Source organism: Giraffa tippelskirchi, chromosome 3 (assembly GCF_054371585.1).
Source record: "Giraffa tippelskirchi isolate mGirTip1 chromosome 3, T2T-mGirTip1v1.2.pri, whole genome shotgun sequence".
NCBI classification, from domain to species: domain Eukaryota; kingdom Metazoa; phylum Chordata; class Mammalia; order Artiodactyla; family Giraffidae; genus Giraffa; species Giraffa tippelskirchi.
Window position 1 is genome coordinate 150,445,859 of NC_137277.1, and position 18,085 is coordinate 150,463,943.

The window sequence follows — 18,085 nt, forward strand, 5'->3', positions numbered from 1 at the left end:
GTACTGAAGTGGGTTGCCATTTCCTTCTCCAGGGGATCTTTCTAACCCAGGGATCAAACCTGGGTCTCCTGCATTGCAGGCAGACTCTTCACTGTCTGAACCACCAGGGAGACACTTTTCACACTCAATCATTTGATTCCAGATACTGATGACATTGAAAACAGCAAAAATTGAATAAATGTGTGAGCGTTAGAAAAGTAAGAACCTGATATTAGTCTAATGTACCCTCCATTCACTAGCAATGATAATGTGTATGTACTCAGTTACTTTGCTTCAGTCGTGTCCGACTCTTGGTGACCCTAGGACCTATAGCCCGTCTAGGCTACAAAGCTGCTCTTGTCCATGGGAATTTTCAGGCAAGAATACTGCAGTAGTCGCCATGCCCTCCAGAGTGGTGATAATGAAAGAAGGGTTTATATATGAAACAACTAACGTTTGAAATCCATACTGTTCTCTGTATTTAATAGATGAGTTAATATTTACTGGGCATGTACTACTACATGCTAAGCATAGTTTTCAACATTTTATTGGCATGGTTGAATGTCAATAACCATTGAATCGTTACAATAACTCTATAAGATTATTGGCTACCATAACTAGCCATATTTTATAGATGATGAAGCTGAGGATCAGAGAAGTTCGAAAACCTCACCCAGGATACATCTAGTAAGCATTGGAGGCAGGATTTGAACTCATGTCTGTCTGACTCCAGCCATGCTCTTAACCACTGTGCTGGGCTCACTGGTGCTTATCAGTCCTCTGATGGAATCCTTACTTATTAGTACCTTCCCTAGAGCTGGAAATGAGATGCAAGAGCAATAAAAGTATTGAGAATGAAATCAAAATGCAGAAATTCCCCAGTGCCTATTTTATACAAAGGAGTTCTTAGTTAGATACTAAGTGTGGAGTGAGGATGTTGCTGTTGTTTAGTCACTAAGTCATGTCTGACTCTTTGTGACCCCATGGACTGCAGCATGCTAGGCTTCTCTGTCCTTCACTATCTCCCAGAATTTGCTCAAACTCATGTCCACTGAGTCAGTGATGCCATCCAACCAAGTCATCCTCTGTAGCCCCCTTCTCCTCCTGCCCTCAATCTTTCCCAGGGATAAGGGTGCAAGATGGAAATAGAATTTGAAATAGGGGAGACAGACTTGCACACAACTGTAATAAATACAAACTTATATGATAGGACTTATTATTATTGCTCATGAGATAATAGGGGAAAAGAAGTACTGGGTAGGATGAGGCCAGGATTTAAAGCCAGTTTTCACCGCATACTAGCTTTAGGACTGGGTCAATCAGAGACTCTACAGGAAACAGGTGATTCAAATAAGAGACTCAGTGAAAAGACTACAATTGACCCTTGAACAATGAGGGAGTTAAGGAAAATCTGCACATAATTGAGAGTCAACATTTGGTATCCACGATTCTTCCAGAACTCTGGTCCTGCTTTTGTTGATTGAACCAGCAAAGTGTGGTGTGGTATGGAAAAAAACACATATACATGCACCATGCACTTCAAACTCTTATTGTTCAAGATTCAACTGTATTTTAGAGGTATTAAGGAGGGTAAGGGGCAGAAGATGGTAAAGCACTCAGACACTAGCAACAGTAGAAGCTGATACCACTTCCAGAACTGAAAAGAGCAGGGAAAGCAGTAGTGAGAACTGACATTATAGAAGTGTTGGGGTATACCGCAGGAGCTATAGTTGTGCAGAGCTGCTCTTTCTGCCAGAGTCAGGGCCTGAATCTGGGAGAAAACAGGAAAGAAATACTCTGACCTCCATCCTCATGCCCTCTGATCTTATGCCAGTGCCCTAAATCAGCTGATTCCTCCCACAGGCCAACCTGCCTGAGAATCAAGTCCTCTACAGGGTCTGTCTCCCAGGTAGAGAATAGATGTGAGGAAAAGGGATGGAGAATAACCTTAAACAAGTCATTCCTCTCTCTAAATTTCAGTTTGCTTATCTGTGTATCTGCTATATTAACAGTGGTCTTATAATTTCTACTTTCAACATTTTATCTTGAAACTTTGCTGTATAACACAGGGAGCCCAGCTTGGTGGTCTGTGATGACCTAGAAGGGTGGGGTGGAGGTGGGGTTGAAGGGATGCTTGTGGGGGGATATATGCATGTTTATGGTTGATTTGCATTGTTGTATAGCTGAAACCAATAAACATTATAAAGCAATTATCCTCCAATTAAAAATAAAAAAGAATTTACAAGAATAGTACCATGAGCACACCGATATAGTCTTTACCTTAGATTCTCCAGTTGTTAACATTTTGTCATTGCTGTCTTATTAGTATTCTTTCTGTCTACTAATACAAACATATGCACATATTTTTGCCAAACCATTTGAGAATTATTTGCCAACATCCTGAGACTTTATCTCTAAATATTTAAGCAAATATCACTCCAAAAAAAAGATGTTTCCCTACATAACCCCAATAAAACAATACTTAACAAATTTAAAATTAATGCAGTGTTACCATCAGCTATAGTCTATATTCCAAATTTGCCCAAGTATCTCAATAATACATTTTATAGTTGATTTTTTCAATCAAGGCTCACACATTGGATTTTGTTGTCATGCCTCCTTAATTGCATTTAATCTACAACAGTTTTTCATGTTATTTTTTAATCTTTCATAATATTAATATATTTGAGGAATCAAAGGCTAGTTTTGAAGGCCAATTGTTTTTCAGAATGTTCCCACTGTGAATTTTTCTAGTTGTTTTTTCATAATTTGATTCAGTTTAAGCAATTTTGGCAGTAATGCTACAGACGTGTGTTCTTCTCAGTATGTTGCATCTGGACAAGATGGGCCTGTGAAATTTTCACCTGTGGCTTCATAGCTGCCTAATATCTTTAGATCAGATCCTTCTCCTGAGCTCTAGTTCCACATGGCAATTGCTTTTGAGTGCCTTCACCTTACCATCTATGGATACCTTAAACTCAACATGCCTGAATGAAACTCACCATCATCGCTTTCTGCTTTTCTTATGTTTTCTATTCCAATAAATTACACTTCTGTTTTCTCAGTGACTCTGTAACTCAGATGGTAAAAAATCTGCCTGCAATGCAGGAGACACGGGTTTGCTCCCTGGGTTGGGAAGATCCCCTGGAGGAGGGCATGGCAACCCACTCCAGTATTCTTGCCTAGAGAATCCCCATGGACAGAGGAGCCTGGCAGGCTACAGTCCATAGGGTGGCAAAGAGTCAGACACGACTGAGCAACTAAACACAGCACACATTTACTGAGTAGCCAGCCACCATAATAGGTCTTTAACATACCTGACATACATTATCTCATTTAATCCTTGCCATAACACTGAGGCTATTTTCTGAAAGTCATAGCCCCAGATTGACAGATAGCAAGTCATCATGCTAGAATTCAAACCCAGTTCTCTTTGACTTTAAAGCCTTTGCTTTAGTATAGTGATTAACAATATCATTTGGCTTCAAATCCTGGCTCTCCTGCCAATGTCAGGGGATTGGATAAGTCTCCTTAATCCTAGAGAACTCCATGGACAGACCATGGGGTCGCAAAGGCTCAGACACGGCCGAGCGACTTTCACTTCATACTCCTTAACTCTCAGTGCTTTGGACTTCTCCTTTATAAATTGGGAAAGCCAGTAATCTCTGCCTGGTAGGGTTGTTTTGAGACTTGAATGTGATAAACTTGACAAACATTTGAACAATTCCTGGCAGCACCAGGTCATAAATCCGGTGTCATCCTAAATGTCTCCATATACTCACTGCTTGTGGATTTGTCTCCTTAGGGACCACATCACCACTGCTGCCATTGCCTTAGTTTAGACCAGGAGATGGCAAACAATGTCTTGTGGATCAAATCCAACTTCTTCCTATTTTTGTAAATTCTTTTTTCATTGAGGTATGATGGACATTAAAAAAATGGTTTATTGGAACACAGCCATGCCCATTCATTTATGAGTTCTTCATGGTTGCTTAAACCTTACAACAGAAAAGTTGAGTAGTGGCAACAGAGACCATTCTGTGTGGCCTGCGAAGCCCATTTGACCCTCTATAGAAAAACCTTGCCAATACCTGGTTGCCTGGGGTGTTGCAATAGTGTCCTTCTGGGTTTTCCTGGTTATATCTTATTCCTCCTTGAACTCATCTTACCCATCCATCCTCCTGTGTGTGGGGAATTTCCCTAAAATGTGAACTTAATCATGCCTATTTGCTCCTTATGGTGCATTGAAGACTAAGAATCTAGTCTCCTACCTACTGGTGATTCCCATACTCATCTTGTTCTCTGGCTGTAATGAATATTAATACTTTATGCTCTTTCCAGCCTGGCATGGGCTGTTCCTTTTGTTTGAATATCTGTCTCCTGCCCCTTGTCCTTAACAATAAGTTCAGGGCTTACTTCCTCTGAGAAGTTCTTCTTTGACTTCCACAGGCTGAACCAATGGCTTCCGCTCCTCTGTGGCAATACTTCAGTTCCAGCACTTATTTCCAATTTCCCGATCATGGGTTTAATCAACTGCCTTGTGACTGCTGTGGCTTCCTCTCAAGATTAGGATCATACATTTTTCATTTTTGTGTCTCCAGTGCCCAGACTGGCATCTGACCCTTGATAAGTGACCATTGGGTTGGTATCGCCTGCTGGCATTTTAGCTGTGGTTTAAGGGCTTCTGTAAGGAGCTTGCGGAGGATAGAAAAGAGCCAGGTCAGGAGAGATTTCCTGGAGGAGGTGATGTCACCTCCTGGAGGATGAGAAGGAGGGTAAAACAAAGTAATGGGAGGAAGGAGCCAGGAGGAACAGTTTTGGCAAAGGTGATGAAACCTGGAAGAGGTATGTTGGAGAGATGACAATCAGAGGAAAGGGGCATGTGAGGGATGCTGCAAGATAGGCTAAGGTGAGAAGCATCAGGCCTGTATCCACAGAGCACCCTCCGCAGCGCTGAGGAGCCTGGGCATGGGAAACCACAAAGGACTGCAGGAGGCCAACACCACACCATCTGCTAGTAGGTCAGTCTTCTAGGAGTCCTTTAAGGTGCTGACTATGTTTTTGTCTGGTCAACATTCAATTCTATTTACACACAATTTCTGGCATCTCAAAGCCTCTCAGTAAATGTTTCTTTCATCATTGAAATACATGAAAATTCCTCAGTTTTAAGAGTGATATAGTCCCCAATGCTTAGCATTTTCTTAGAGGATGAACATTTGTTATGTTTACAGCTTTCACAAATTTAATCACTTTAGTCATATTTAACCTCAGTTCCTGGATTTTCTGCTAGAAAAGTTCCCATTAAAGAAAAAAAAAAAATCTATCCTCTGATGGAAGGTTCAAATCTCTTGGATCATTGACTTTTTCTGGACCTTATCCGACTGTTTTGTTTTTGTGGAGTTAGGGCTCCCAAGAATGCATGAATTTTTTCTTAATCTTCAAAACTAGAGGCAGATCAATTTATTTCTTGTGATTTGTATATTTTCTCTTAACAGAATGCTAAATGGAGCTAGGAGAAAAAAACTCTGCTTTGCAAAGCACGTCAAGGATGGTGTCTCACAGGTGGAAAGCTTTTATGAATGGTGTCCAGACTCATCTGGGATGCTTTCCTGGTAGCTTAGTTGGTAAAGAATCTGCCTGCAGTGCAGGAGTCTCTGGTTTGATTCCTGGATCAGGAAGATTCCCTCGAGAAGGGATAGGTTACCCACTCCAGTATTCTTGGGCTTCCCTGGTGGCTCAGACCGTAAAGAATCCATCTGTAATGGAGGAGACTTGGTTTTGATTCCTGGGTTGGGAAGATCCCCTGGAGGAGGGCATGGCAAAACTTCCAATATTCTTGCCTGGAGAATTCCCATGGACAGAGGAGTCTGGTGGGCTACAGTCCATGGGGTCGGAAAGAGTTGGACACAACTGAGCAACTAAGAACAGCACAACAGACTCATTCTGTCTTTAACACAAGGGCTCAGATGGCTGGCAGCTTAAGCAGTTCTGGGGGGTGTCAGTGAAATAACTTGGGTGGCAAAAGATGCCTAGACAATTGGATGAAACTGGGACTTAGGGGGACTCCTGCGCTCCAGGAAATTCTCCAAGTCTCCACTTATCCTCAAAGTGAACAAGAAGCTTCAGTTTCAAATTGAGTGCATTTTCCATCCATGGATTGGCTTGTTTTGTTCAGTTTTACTTTGAGTGTTTGAGGTTATCTCTTCGACGTAGCAGCTAAACCCACGGCTTCCTTTCTCGTAAAACCAAAACAAAAAGGCTAGAAATTCATGTGCCTTCTGTGTGTGCACATGTGTAGTACATACCTGGGATCAAAGCCAGCTATATAAAGTCCTTGATTCTGTGTGGGTTCAAACACATTTCAAAGCTTCAGGATCCTGAAAGTTTTTGCTCTGCTTCCTGAAGACCTGAACAACCGCTCCCATAAAGCCATGGCTTGCTCTGGATTCCAGAGTCATGGGACTTGGCTGGCTTCTAGGACCCAGCCCTGCACTGTCCTGCTTTTCCTTCTCTTCATTCCTGTTTTCTCTAAAGGTGAGTGAGGCTTTTGGAGCATGAAGGTGGAGGAGGTGTTTCTCCCACTGGGTTTCATTTCTTTTCTCAGTCAAGGGCAGAGATTTACAGCAAAGCCAGAAGCTAAAGGTGAGACTCCAGTCTCCTGGTTTGGGCAGCTTTGTATTCCAAGGCAGGCAAGGGACAGCTGGAAGGAGCAAACCAGCAGAGACACAGCTAGTAACAGCTTACTGGGCATGGAGTGGAAGCTTAATAAGTACATGTGAGTTGGTCTGGGAGACAGGAGAAATTTCAGGCACTTCTATAAGACTGGAAGAAAATACTGTAAAGGTAAGTGATGTAAGAGAGAAGAGAGACCGTCCTAAATCCACCTGGGCTTGGAATCAGGGTTAGCTCAAGGTTTCCTTTTTAAAGAACATTGATTGAAGCAAATTATGAGATGTTTCTTTCCTATCAATTCAAGGTTTTAAGGTCCTTTGATTCATTTTTATAAACAAATGAGCCTGCTTGTTTAAAATTGCAGCCTTCTTTACTCAATGCAAGGTTTTAAGCTCCACTTAGTCAACTCTATAAATTAGTTAGCTAATAATTATTTTTAAAATGAAGCAGTTTGAAGTAGTAAAACAAAAAAAAAAGGGAAGAAAGAATGAAAGAAATAAAGAATGAAAGAATAAAGGAATGAACAAAAGAAAGGGCCATAGGTCTGTTTGGCATAAGAAACTTAATTGTTGCCTGACTTATCTCTGAACTTTAGGGGCAGGTTCCCCAGTTTTCAGATGAAATAAAGCCCTTTAAAGGCTGATACTAGGTTTGTTACATGGTGTACAACGGTGATCTTTTCTAATAAATTTATGCCTTCTATCCCTGTAGACCTCGGTTGAAAAACTATGTGGCTTGTACAAAGTAGCGGCTCAAAAGATATTTGCTTATTTAATTTTTCCTGTATAAGAAATATTCATACATATTTTCTTATTTTACATGTTTTGAATATGTAAAGGTTAAATACTCAGAGAAACAATTAAATTTACTTTTAAGAAAATTTATCTCAACCGGTATCTGGGATCCTCTCCTGGTAGATATTGGAAAATGAAATGTGACCAGATTTAGTGGTGATAACTGGAAGCTTGCCTTGAGGGAGGGCAGGAAACTTGGTCTTCTTTAGGTTTAGAGCCAACACAACAAATGGGCAGCATATAATGATGCACAAAAAAATTCCTTTAATATAGGGCAGAATTTAAGTACTATGGTGGAGTTATAATAGTACAGAGGATGCTCAGAGGGCATCTCTGGTAGACAGAAATGAGGGCTGAGAAAGAAAACTGTTGTCTAGCCAGCCAGGGTTGCTGCATTAACCATGGCAATGGCTGCTGCCATATTATTCTCTCTTCTGGGTGTCCATACAGGTGCTTGGGGGAAAGACTAGTGCTTTCAGTATAAAGAAAGTGGTGTCCTGGACACTCAGACTGGAGTGGTAGGTTAGGATCAGGTTATAGAGACAGTGAGTGTTATTTACTTTATTTGATTTTGCAGTCGATGGCTCAGTGGTCAAAGAATCTGCCTGCCAATGCAGGAGATGTGGGTTTGGTTCCTGTGCCAGGAAGACCCAGGAGGAGGGTCTTTGGCTATTTCCTAGAGGAGGAAATGGCAACTCACTCCTGTATTCTTGCCTGAAAAATCCTATGGCTAGAGGAGCCCAAAGGACTACAGTGTGTGGGGTTGCAAAGAGTTGGACATGACTTAGCAACAACAACCAAGTGTATAAGGCATGAAAAGGTTTGAAGAGAATGAGTTACATGGTTTCATCTAAGTTTTGAGTGTCACTTGTATGATGGATGGACTAGAATGGGGCTGAGTTACTTACAGGAAGGTAATTTGTCATGAAGCCATCATTTTTTATATGATGTGAGTCCTTTTGTATGGAAAACTGGCCTCCCTTCTCCTGTAGGAGCTAGAAGACAAAGGACAAAGGAATACAAGGTGGTTCAAGTGAAGGAGAGAGGGTGGAGGAAGGGGTGATGGCAGTGGCAGGGGAAGCCCATAGAAGTGAACAGCAGGGTTGCCTCAGCCTACAGAGGAAACGACCCAGTGCCCTCCCTCTGCGGCTTCCTCCATCAAGCAGCATCCTTCACTCTGTGGTAATAATGCAGGGAAGGGGGGTGGCCAGCACGTGAGCCAAAGCTCGGCTCCCTGTGGGCAATCGAGATCCAGGGCCAGGTCGATGTAGGCAGAGGTAATTAAGGTGTACTTTGAGAGGTAAGGCAAGGTTCTCTACTTCAGCCTCCAAAATTTCCCCTACTACTCTTTACAGTTCCTACAGCTCTATCATAACTTTAGAATGCTAGAGTTGGAAGGCACTCTGATGTCATCTGATCTAAACCTCTCTTTTGCATGGGAGGGAAAATGAAGGCTATGAGGGAGGCGCAGCTTTCCCCAAACCATGTATTTCATGGTAGAGCCAGCCCTTCTCTTTGTCACATCGGTGTTCTCATTGCCACAACCAACTGCCTTCCAAAAACTGTTTTCCAGTAAGGAAGCACCTTTATGGGAGAGAAGTCAGAAGGCAGCAAGAGATGGAGGGGGTACTGGAGTGGAATGAAGAGGGGAGGGGTGGGAAGGGTGATGGGTTTTTTGATGGGGGGAGAGAAGGGTTGACAGTTGAAGTTGGAAGGGGACATCAGAGATCAACTTCACCCTGCCCAAGGGTTTGCCTGGACCTGGTGGTGGGTGAGCTTGAGTTCACTGATTTCCCTTTGGTTTTCCCACATTAGGGATACATGTGAACCAGCCTCCAGTGGTGCTGGCTAGCAGCCGGGGTGTTGCCAGCTTCCCGTGTGAATATGAGTCTTCAGGCAAAGCTACCGAGGTCCGGGTGACAGTGCTGCGGAAGGCAGGCAGCCAGGTGACCGAAGTCTGTGCTGGGACCTACATGATGGAGGATGAGCTAACCTTCCTGGATGATTCCACTTGCATTGGCACCTCCAGAGGAAACAAAGTGAACCTCACCATCCAAGGGCTGAGGGCCACGGACACTGGGCTCTATGTCTGCAAAGTGGAGCTCATGTACCCGCCGCCCTACTACGTGGGCATGGGCAATGGAACCCAGATTTACGTCATTGGTGAGCATCACTGATCGACACTTTTTGCATTGCTGTTTCTTCTTTGCTATGCAAACAAATTTGCCCCTTGATTTTGGGTCGTTCACGTTTAGGATTGTGGGAATTCTCTTTAAGAGTTCTCTGGCACAGACATAGAGAACAAATGCATGGACACCAAGAGGGGAAAGAGGCGGGTGGTAGGATGAATTGGGAGATTGAGATCGACATATATACTCTGTGGATATTATGTATAAAATAGATAACTAATGAGACCTACTGTAGAGCTCAGGGAACTCCACTCAGTGCTCTGTGGACACCAAAATGGGAAGGAAATTAAAAACAACAAAAAAGGGATATATGTATACATATAGCTGATTCACTTTGCTCTGCAGTTGAAACTAGCACTACGTTGTAAAGCAACTCTACTCCAATAAAAATTAATGAGAAAAAGAATTCTCTGGCATACCATGTGGTAGTCCTGCTTAGTATGGATGTTGAGACAACAGCATTCTGACTATAAAATAAGTTGAGGAAGATGTTTTTCCTCCCAGCAGATTGGGGCACTCACTCTGGGGTGATGGCCAGCCTGAAATTTGGCCTTGGCCTTTGACCTGAAACTCTTAGCCAATTAGCCCCAAGAGACAGACTTACTTGGGGGCCAGTGCTTCTATTTAGGGGTGGACATCAAGGTTTGGCAGCTTGAATTTATTCCTTTTCTCACCAGCCGGGGGAGTAGGGCCCTAGAATTTAGAAAGCATCTCAGGGAAGCTCTGCTTTGTTCTCTATTGCAGATCCAGAACCATGTCCAGATTCTGATTTCCTCCTCTGGATCCTGGCAGCAGTTAGTTCAGGGTTGTTTTTCTACAGCTTCCTCATCACAGCTGTTTCTTTGAGCAAAATGGTGAGTGCAATGCAGGCAATGCACCATCCTTGGTCAGGATGCCTTTAGTGATGATAACTGACCAAGTGACACTGTTGAGTTCTCTTGAGATGAAGCAATAAATGAAGAAGAGCAAGGACAGTGGTAAAGAACACACTAGAACCCTTGGCATTGGCCTTTGAGGTTTCAGGATGACTAATATTTTAGATGAGTGTGTTTGACATTGAATGTTTGTGTGCTTTTGCGCAAGGTTTCAGTTTGAGTAATCGTGTGAATAACACGGGGCAGCTGTTTTGCTCTTTATCTCCATGACAATTGTACTTGAGTTATTATAACCCTGAAACCCAAAATGAGGTTGGGCAAAATGTTACTGAAGAAGATCACCTGGGTGGTTAATGTCCCTCACTTCACCTGGAAGCCATCTCTCTGTGCCCCACTACTTGAGCCTTCCTTGTCTAAGCTGTAGGTGTCCACATAACCCCTGTCCAGCGCTCCCTGTTACCCAGTCTGCTTGACTGGCAAGTCTTACCCTCCTCTCCATCACAGTAAAGGAGAACCCAGTTTTTATTTACTGCAGTTGTTGTAGAAGAGACAGAGGTATGGAATCAGTCCTCCTGTCACAATTTCTCTGTGATAGTCACTTTCAGCCTCCTTTGCCTATGGCTGGTTTTGCCATCACAAATCTTTCTCTCCCCTTCCTCTATCCCTCCCTTGCCTCTTTCACTCACTTCCTCCCTCCTTCTCTCCCTCCCTCACCTCCACACTCTATTCCCAGATTTTCTATAATCTGTTCTGTTGCAGTAGCTTCTTTCTACCTCATTTGCTACAAACTGCCACGCAAGCTAGTAGATTAGACCTCAGTTTACTGAGGTGATAAAAACTGGAAATCAGTGTGGATAGAGAAAAAACTAATCAAAAGTATATGAGGAGTAGAGATGAGGAATACAGCCCTCAAAGAGAATAATTGAAGTTTATTATCTTGTCAAGCTCATCCCCTGACAAACAAGATCCAGTCAATTATCATAGGCATTTTGGAAGTTCTTTCTAAAGCTTTTTCAGAGTTTCTTTCTCCTATCTCCCAGTTAGGGAAAATGATTTCTATTTTATGTCAATAGCACAGGGTTATTTACACAAAATGAATTTTAATAGCTGAATCAAGAAAATCTCCCGAGGCTTATAATTTTGCATGTTGTGAATATCCATTTTTCAGTGGGGTAGGGACCCAATATTTGTTGAATCCTATTACAGTTAGAAGTGGCTTCTGTAGTCCTCAGTACTAATGATTGTTTCTTTTTATGTTTGGCAGCTAAAGAAAAGAAGCCCTCTTACTACAGGGGTCTATGTGAAAATGCCCCCAACAGAGCCAGAATGTGAAAAGCAATTTCAGCCTTATTTTATTCCCATCAATTGAGAGACCATACTGAAGAATAAGGACTATTTTCTAATTTGTAAGGGCTGAGGCAATTCTAACTTTTTGCTATCCAGCTATTTTTGTTTGTTTGTGTTTTGGGGGGGATTCATCTCTGATATAAAGCAGGATGCAGAACCCCAATTCAATGTACTACAATTTAAAGGAAAGGAGCAGAAGAATGGAGCCAGGTTGGCTCTGTCACATCTGATCCAGTTTTAGTAGAAGTATCACGTGGGAGCGTTATGGGGAAGCAGCATTACGATGTAGGGTCAGGGACAAAAGTTAGGGAATAGTACCATCCCAAGAAAGCAATGAAAGAAGGAGGGGAGAGGATGGTATTGTATACATCTTGTATTTACCCGTGGGAAGTTTTTAGTTGAAATATCTTTAAGTAAAATACTTATGCTGTGTTATTTTTCTTAACAAATATATAATTATGTGAAGACTTTAAAAATACTCACATGGCTATATTTTAGTCAGTGATTCCAAAGGTTGTATTGTAACAATATGTATTTTTTTATTTGATAGTATTGTGCATGGGGATCACATGTGCTTTTGTGTATTTGCTGATTGTCTGAATAGAAACACTATATGGCAGTGTCTTCCCATAGGTTCAGGGGAAGGTTGAGGGTTCATAGGTTCCCATAGGTTCATAGGTTCATGGGTTCAGGGGAAGTTTTATGGTAGAGACTCAGGACACTAATACACTGGGTAGAGTGCAAGGTCACGTGCCAACTGGCTTGGAAACCAGATAAGGTCATAGCTGATTCTTGCAGACATGTGGGCTGCATTGGTGGTGACATGTGCTTTGGGCTTTTATGCCAGCTCCTTTCCCTTCCTTTAACAAGGGAGACAAAGCAGGTGGTATCTGAGTTAATTTGATGGATTATCATCATCGTGGAGAAAATGGCTCATTTCAGGAGTCTTGTGGGTATGAACCTCAAGGAAGCTCCAATTCTACTGGGCCCCAATTCCTTACACATGGTTGATGCCACAGACAGGAAAAAGCAGCAAATGGCAAAACAGGGTGCAAAGGTCTCTGAAAACTAACACTGTTGGTGTTTTTTAACTTGATATTTTCCATGAAAATGCAACAACATGTATAATATTTTTAATTAAATAAAAATTTGTGGTGGTCGTTTTCCAGAGTTGTTTTTAACCTTCCTTAGATGTGAGTATTGTGTTTACTTTGATTGATTCATTCAGTACTTGGTTGACTCTTCAATATTAGGAAGACTGGGAACAAATTAAAAAAAAACCCAAAGGGCAAATCATGCTTCATGAATCAGCTGTCCACCAACACTTTACCTGCAAGCCCCTCTTGAAAGGAATTCATCCTTTGTCTTTTTGATTTCTTCCTCATTGTTTGGGATATGAAGCAGCTACCACACACAGCTCAAGCCGCCCTTGATAGATTTATCAATCACACAGCCTTCTCTTTAGCACAGGTTTCTCACCTCCTCTTTCTTACCCAGACCTTTTTCAACTCTACCGAAACACAGATTACCGTTGTCACGGCAACTCCATTGTTGTCAACCCTGCAGCCATTTTGCTCTGCTTCTGTGGTAAATGATCTTTCCCTTGTGGCTTCCAGGTGGACTCGTTCACAACTGTGAGGAACACAGCCCCTCTATGATTCTTGGTTAACCAGTATGTTGCCTCAGCCTGCTTGGTTTCCACTTAAGGTTTCTCATTCTTGACCTCCACATCCTGCTGTTGCTTTCTGCAACGATTCTCAAAGTGGCCAGGGACCACCTATAATTGAATCAACTGTGTCACTTACAAAAAATGCTGATTCAAGTGCTTAACCTCAGATGTACTAAATCAGAATCTTCAGGCTGTGGGACCAGGAGTTTGCTCTCCCAACAAACTCCTCAGTGCTTCTTAGATCCATCACATTTTGAGGATTGCTGTTTAGGCAGCTCTCTCTCTCTCTTGCTCACTATTTATGTGCTTAGTTGCTCAGTCATGTCCAACTCTGCAATCCCATGAACTGTACCCCACCAGGCTTCTCTTGCTCACTATGTGCTCTTTTTTTCCAAGCAAGTGCTAACAAATAAATGAGAAAGCACATAGTGAGCATTTCAGAAAGATTTGCTAAATAAAAAGGAATAGGTCTTCCAAATATGGTAATAGCACTTACCTAGAGTAAGCTCCTCGGAGAAGGCAATGGCACCCCACTCCAGTACTCTTGCCTGGAAAATCCCATGGATGGAGGAGCCTGGCAGGCTGCAGTCCATGGGGTCGCTAAGAGTCAGACATGACTAAGCGACTTCACTTTCCCTTTTCACTTTCATGCATTGGAGAAGGAAATGGCAACCCACTCCAGTGTTCTTGCCTGGAGAATCCCAGGGACGGTGGAGCCTGGTGGGCTGCCGTCTATGGGGTCGCACAGAGTCGGACACGACTGAAGTGACTTAGCAGCAGCAGCAGCAGCAGCAAAGTAAGCTCCTAGGGCTTCTCTGGTGGCTCAGTTGGTAAAGAATCCACCTGTAATGCAGGAAATATGGGTTCTATCCCTGGGTCAGGAAGATCCCCTGGAGAAGGGCATGGCAACCCACTCCTACAGTAGTCTTGCCTGGAGACCGCCATGGACTGAGAAGCCTGGCAGTTACAGTGCATAGGCTTGCAGAGATGGACACGACTGAACTGACCGAGCACAGCACGCACGGAGTAAGCTCCTACTTTGTAGAAGACTGTTCTTTTTAATTTCTTGGTCTTTGGTTGGAAGCCATGAAGAAACACACAGTTTAGGAGTACCAGTGAATAATTTATTACCATTTTTGCTCCTCCAAGCCTTTAGAAAGATCATTTTCTCCATAGTTGACAGAAGATCTAAATGACAGAGTCTTCAGGGATATCTCAGGCGTTTTTCAGACATAAGCCTAATATCTTCTTTACACAAGCCTAATATCTCCTCTACTATTATCTGAAATTCTACTATTGAGTTAAGCATTGCTTTCTTCACTCAGTCTCAATTTTGAAGAGATAAAATACTATTTAACTCAAAAAAGTTTCTCCTATGACAGAAGAAATGGGCAAGAAAAGGATCAAGGTCCTTGGGAAGCCCAAAGACTCCACTCATCCCAGTGAAACTTGGTCCACCATGGAGAGAGAGCCTGGGCACTGTGTCCCTCCTCCTGGAACCACTAGTCTCAGGTAGGAATCTGGAGATGAGGGGAACAGGATAAGGCTACCAGGGGTTGCCTGGGTCAACCCCAACTCTTACCAGTTCCTAGTACATACATCTGCTCATCTCCCTTCTTCCAAAATGGTACTCTCATTTCTGCCATTTCCCATTTCCCTATTCCTCACCCCTAAATGTCTTTATCCCTCATTTCTGCATCTATAAAGATTCATCTCAGATTCTGCTCCCTCCATCAGATGTTCTGACACTTCAAACATACATGATTTTTTCCCCCTTCTGTTTCGTAGCTACACTCAGTTTCATCTCTAATCATTTCAAACGTGAGTGTCTTTCCTCCCTAGCCTGGGTGGGAATTTCTCCAAAATAGGCATCATATCAGCCTTAGGCACACAGTAGATGTTCAAATAAATGTACTGGAGAGTTAAGGACATCTGAGATGGTGGGAGGGACATGTCTTCTATGTGGAACCTGGCTGTGCTTCTGAAGGTGGCTTCAGCATAATCTGTTTCCTCTTTGACCAACAGAATTATGTGTAGGTCAATCTAATAATATTTCTCAGTTTAAACCTTTAAGGCTCTGGAATGTGAGCTCCTGCTGGCTCCTCTGGCCCACACATTCTACTTTTATCTCAATCTAATCATCCAATATTTTTGTGTGTTGGGGGGGAGTGGGGGGGATGGGGGAAGATGAATTCTCAATTTTAGTCCACAGTTAATACACACTTAATTTACTTGGGATCCAAACTTGCAAACTTGCAGAGTACATCATGTAAAATGCTGGGCTGGATGAAGCACAAGCTGGAATCAAGATTGCTGGGAGAAATACCAACAACTTCAGACAGGCAGATGATACCACGCTAATGACAAATTGAAGAGGAACTGAAAGCTTCCTGATGAGGGTAAATGGGGAGAGTGAAAAAGCTATTTAAACTCAACATTCAAAATAAGAAAATCATGGCATCTGGTCCCATCACTTTGTGGCAAACAGAAGAGGAAAAAGTGGAAGCAATGACAGATTTTATTTTCTTGGGATCTAAAATCACTGCAGACAGTAAGTGAAGCCATGAAATTAAAAGATACTTGCTCCTTGGAAGGAAAGCCATGACAAACCTAGGAGGCATATTAAAAACCAGGGATACCACTTTGCTGACAAAAGTCCATATAGTCAAAGCTATGGTTTTTCATGTATGGATATGAGAGTTGGACCATAAAGGCTGAACAGTGAAGAACTGATGCTTTTGAATTGTGGTGCTGGATAAGACTCTTGAGAGTCCCTTGGACTGCAAGGAGATCAAACCAGTCAATCCCAAAGGAAATGAATCCTGAATATTCACTGGAAGGACTGATGCTGAAGCTGAAGCTCCAATACTTTCACCACTTGATGCGAAGAGCTGACTCTTTGGAAAAGACCCTGATTCTGGGAACAATTGAAGATAAAAGGAGAAGGGAGTGACAGACAATGAGATGGTTAGACAGTATCACTGACTCAATGAACATGCATGTGAGCAAACTCCGGGCGATAGTCGAGGACAGAGGAGCCTGCCGTGTTACAGTCCATGGGGTCAGAAAGTGGGACACAACTTAGTGACTGAACAACTAACTTGCAAACTGTTGATGTCACTGTGCTTTTAATTGGAGAAAAGCCAATTAGAAAGGTTGAGAATTTATACATTTAAGTTATTGTCTGGGGGAGGTCTCAAAGGTAAGGAGAACTTGGTTTTCTCAGGAAAGCTATTCCTGTTGTTTGACTTCTCTTTTGCACCTGGTTAGAGACATGACTCAGGTGTTATAGAGGCCTTGTTCTATTTTGGCACATTTGTTTTCCTTAGCACAGGTCAGTTTTCTTTGTTCAAACCAGACGGATGACACAACCTAATGGTGGAGAGGGAGGAAACGTTCTTTCCTTCCTCTCTTACGTGTCCTTGTCTACAGCCTGGGGTAGGAGTTTGTAAGTAGGTTTGCCAGATTCAGCCAAAAGAAAAAAAAAAACAACAAAAAACCTCAAAACCCAAAAACAGGATGCCCTGTGTTTGATCTGACAACCCTATCAGCAGGAAAGTTTGTACCTTAATGTGGTGTGAATAAAAAGTGTTTTGCTGACCCCTCCCCAGGAGTTTGTGGGCAGGAAGAACCTGAGACCATGGCTGCTGTTTCAGAACTAACACGATCTCCTGTTCTCACTCCCGGGCACATGTTGGATGATGCTCAGTTTCTCTGGAGGCTAACGGGTCTTGCAAAGGGGGCAGTTCTTTACCTTCTAAAGTTTTTTCTTAGAGGTCAACTCCATTTGTTCTGTATGGTGCAGAGTCTGATGTTCAAACTCTTCTTGGAAATTTTTGCTTTTGTGGTGGACTTGTTACAGCTGTTCTTACATTGATTGTGCACAACAATTAACTGAAATGTTTGGAAAAAATGTAGATCAAGGTGCCACAGACCAGAGCTTCTCATTTATAAGGTCTGAGGCAGGGTCTAGGGGGTTTTCATTCTTCAGTGGGTCTTTGTGATCTTACTTTCAGATGCTCTGGTCTAAGTTAGCATCCTACCATCACAGATGGTTAGGACTTGGAGAAGGGACCTTGGAAATTATTTTCACATTTTAGAAGAAAATTAGGGCTTCCCAAGTGGCTTAGTGGTAAAGAATCTACTTGCCAATGCAGGAGACGAAAGAGACACCAGAGACGTAATTTCGATCCATGAGTCAGGAATATTCCCTCTAGGAGGAAATGGCAACCCATTCCATATTCTTGCCTGGAAAAATCCATAGACAGAGGAGCCTGCTGGGCTACAGTCCACAGGACTGCAAAGAGTCAGACATGACTGAGCAACTGAGCATGCACTGGAAGAAAGTTAGACTCAGAGACATTAGGAAATTTGGCCAAGGCCACAGTCTGAGAAGACAGCTCTGTAGATTTTCATATCAGGGCTCTGCTGTGGGTGACACTTTGAACCTTTCTGCCCAGGGACTGTCCTTTTTAGGCTGCTTTAGTAATGACACTGCCACCACCCCAGACTTTTTCCAGAAAACCTGTTTATCCTCTCACCTCCACCCCAGCTGCTCTT

The 18,085-nt window shown here is 42.7% G+C and overlaps 1 protein-coding gene and 1 long non-coding RNA gene across 3 annotated transcripts; both read left to right on the plus strand.

Annotated features, from left to right (window-relative positions):
• Positions 1-6,226: 6,226 nt before the first annotated feature.
• Positions 6,227-13,022, plus strand: CTLA4 (cytotoxic T-lymphocyte associated protein 4). Of its 2 annotated transcripts, XM_081577718.1 has the most exons (4): positions 6,227-6,513; positions 9,261-9,608; positions 10,379-10,488; positions 11,774-13,022. In XM_081577718.1, exons 1-4 carry the CDS (start codon positions 6,411-6,413, stop codon positions 11,876-11,878), a joined length of 666 nt encoding a protein of 221 aa, XP_081433844.1. In that variant the 5' UTR covers positions 6,227-6,410; the 3' UTR covers positions 11,879-13,022. The 2 variants fall into 2 exon arrangements, with proteins under 2 accessions (XP_081433844.1, XP_081433845.1); XM_081577719.1 differs by lacking the exon at positions 10,379-10,488.
• A 1,014-nt stretch (positions 13,023-14,036) lies between these two features.
• On the plus strand, positions 14,037-17,131 carry LOC145541386 (uncharacterized). Its single transcript, XR_014078963.1, has 2 exons — positions 14,037-15,037; positions 15,785-17,131. It is a non-coding gene; the product is annotated as an uncharacterized LOC145541386 (long non-coding RNA).
• Positions 17,132-18,085: the final 954 nt, after the last annotated feature.

What these genes read in the sequence shown, in the direction of transcription:
- CTLA4 (XM_081577718.1), top strand. Translation starts at nt 6,411, where the DNA reads ATGGCTTGCTCTGGATTCCAGAGTCATGGGACTTGGCTGGCTTCTAGG. An exon ending in CATTCCTGTTTTCTCTAAAG is followed by an intron (nt 6,514 to 9,260) that starts GTGAGTGAGGCT and finishes TTCCCACATTAG; the next exon opens with GGATACATGTGAACCAGCCT. An exon ending in CTGTTTCTTTGAGCAAAATG is followed by an intron (nt 10,489 to 11,773) that starts GTGAGTGCAATG and finishes TATGTTTGGCAG; the next exon opens with CTAAAGAAAAGAAGCCCTCT.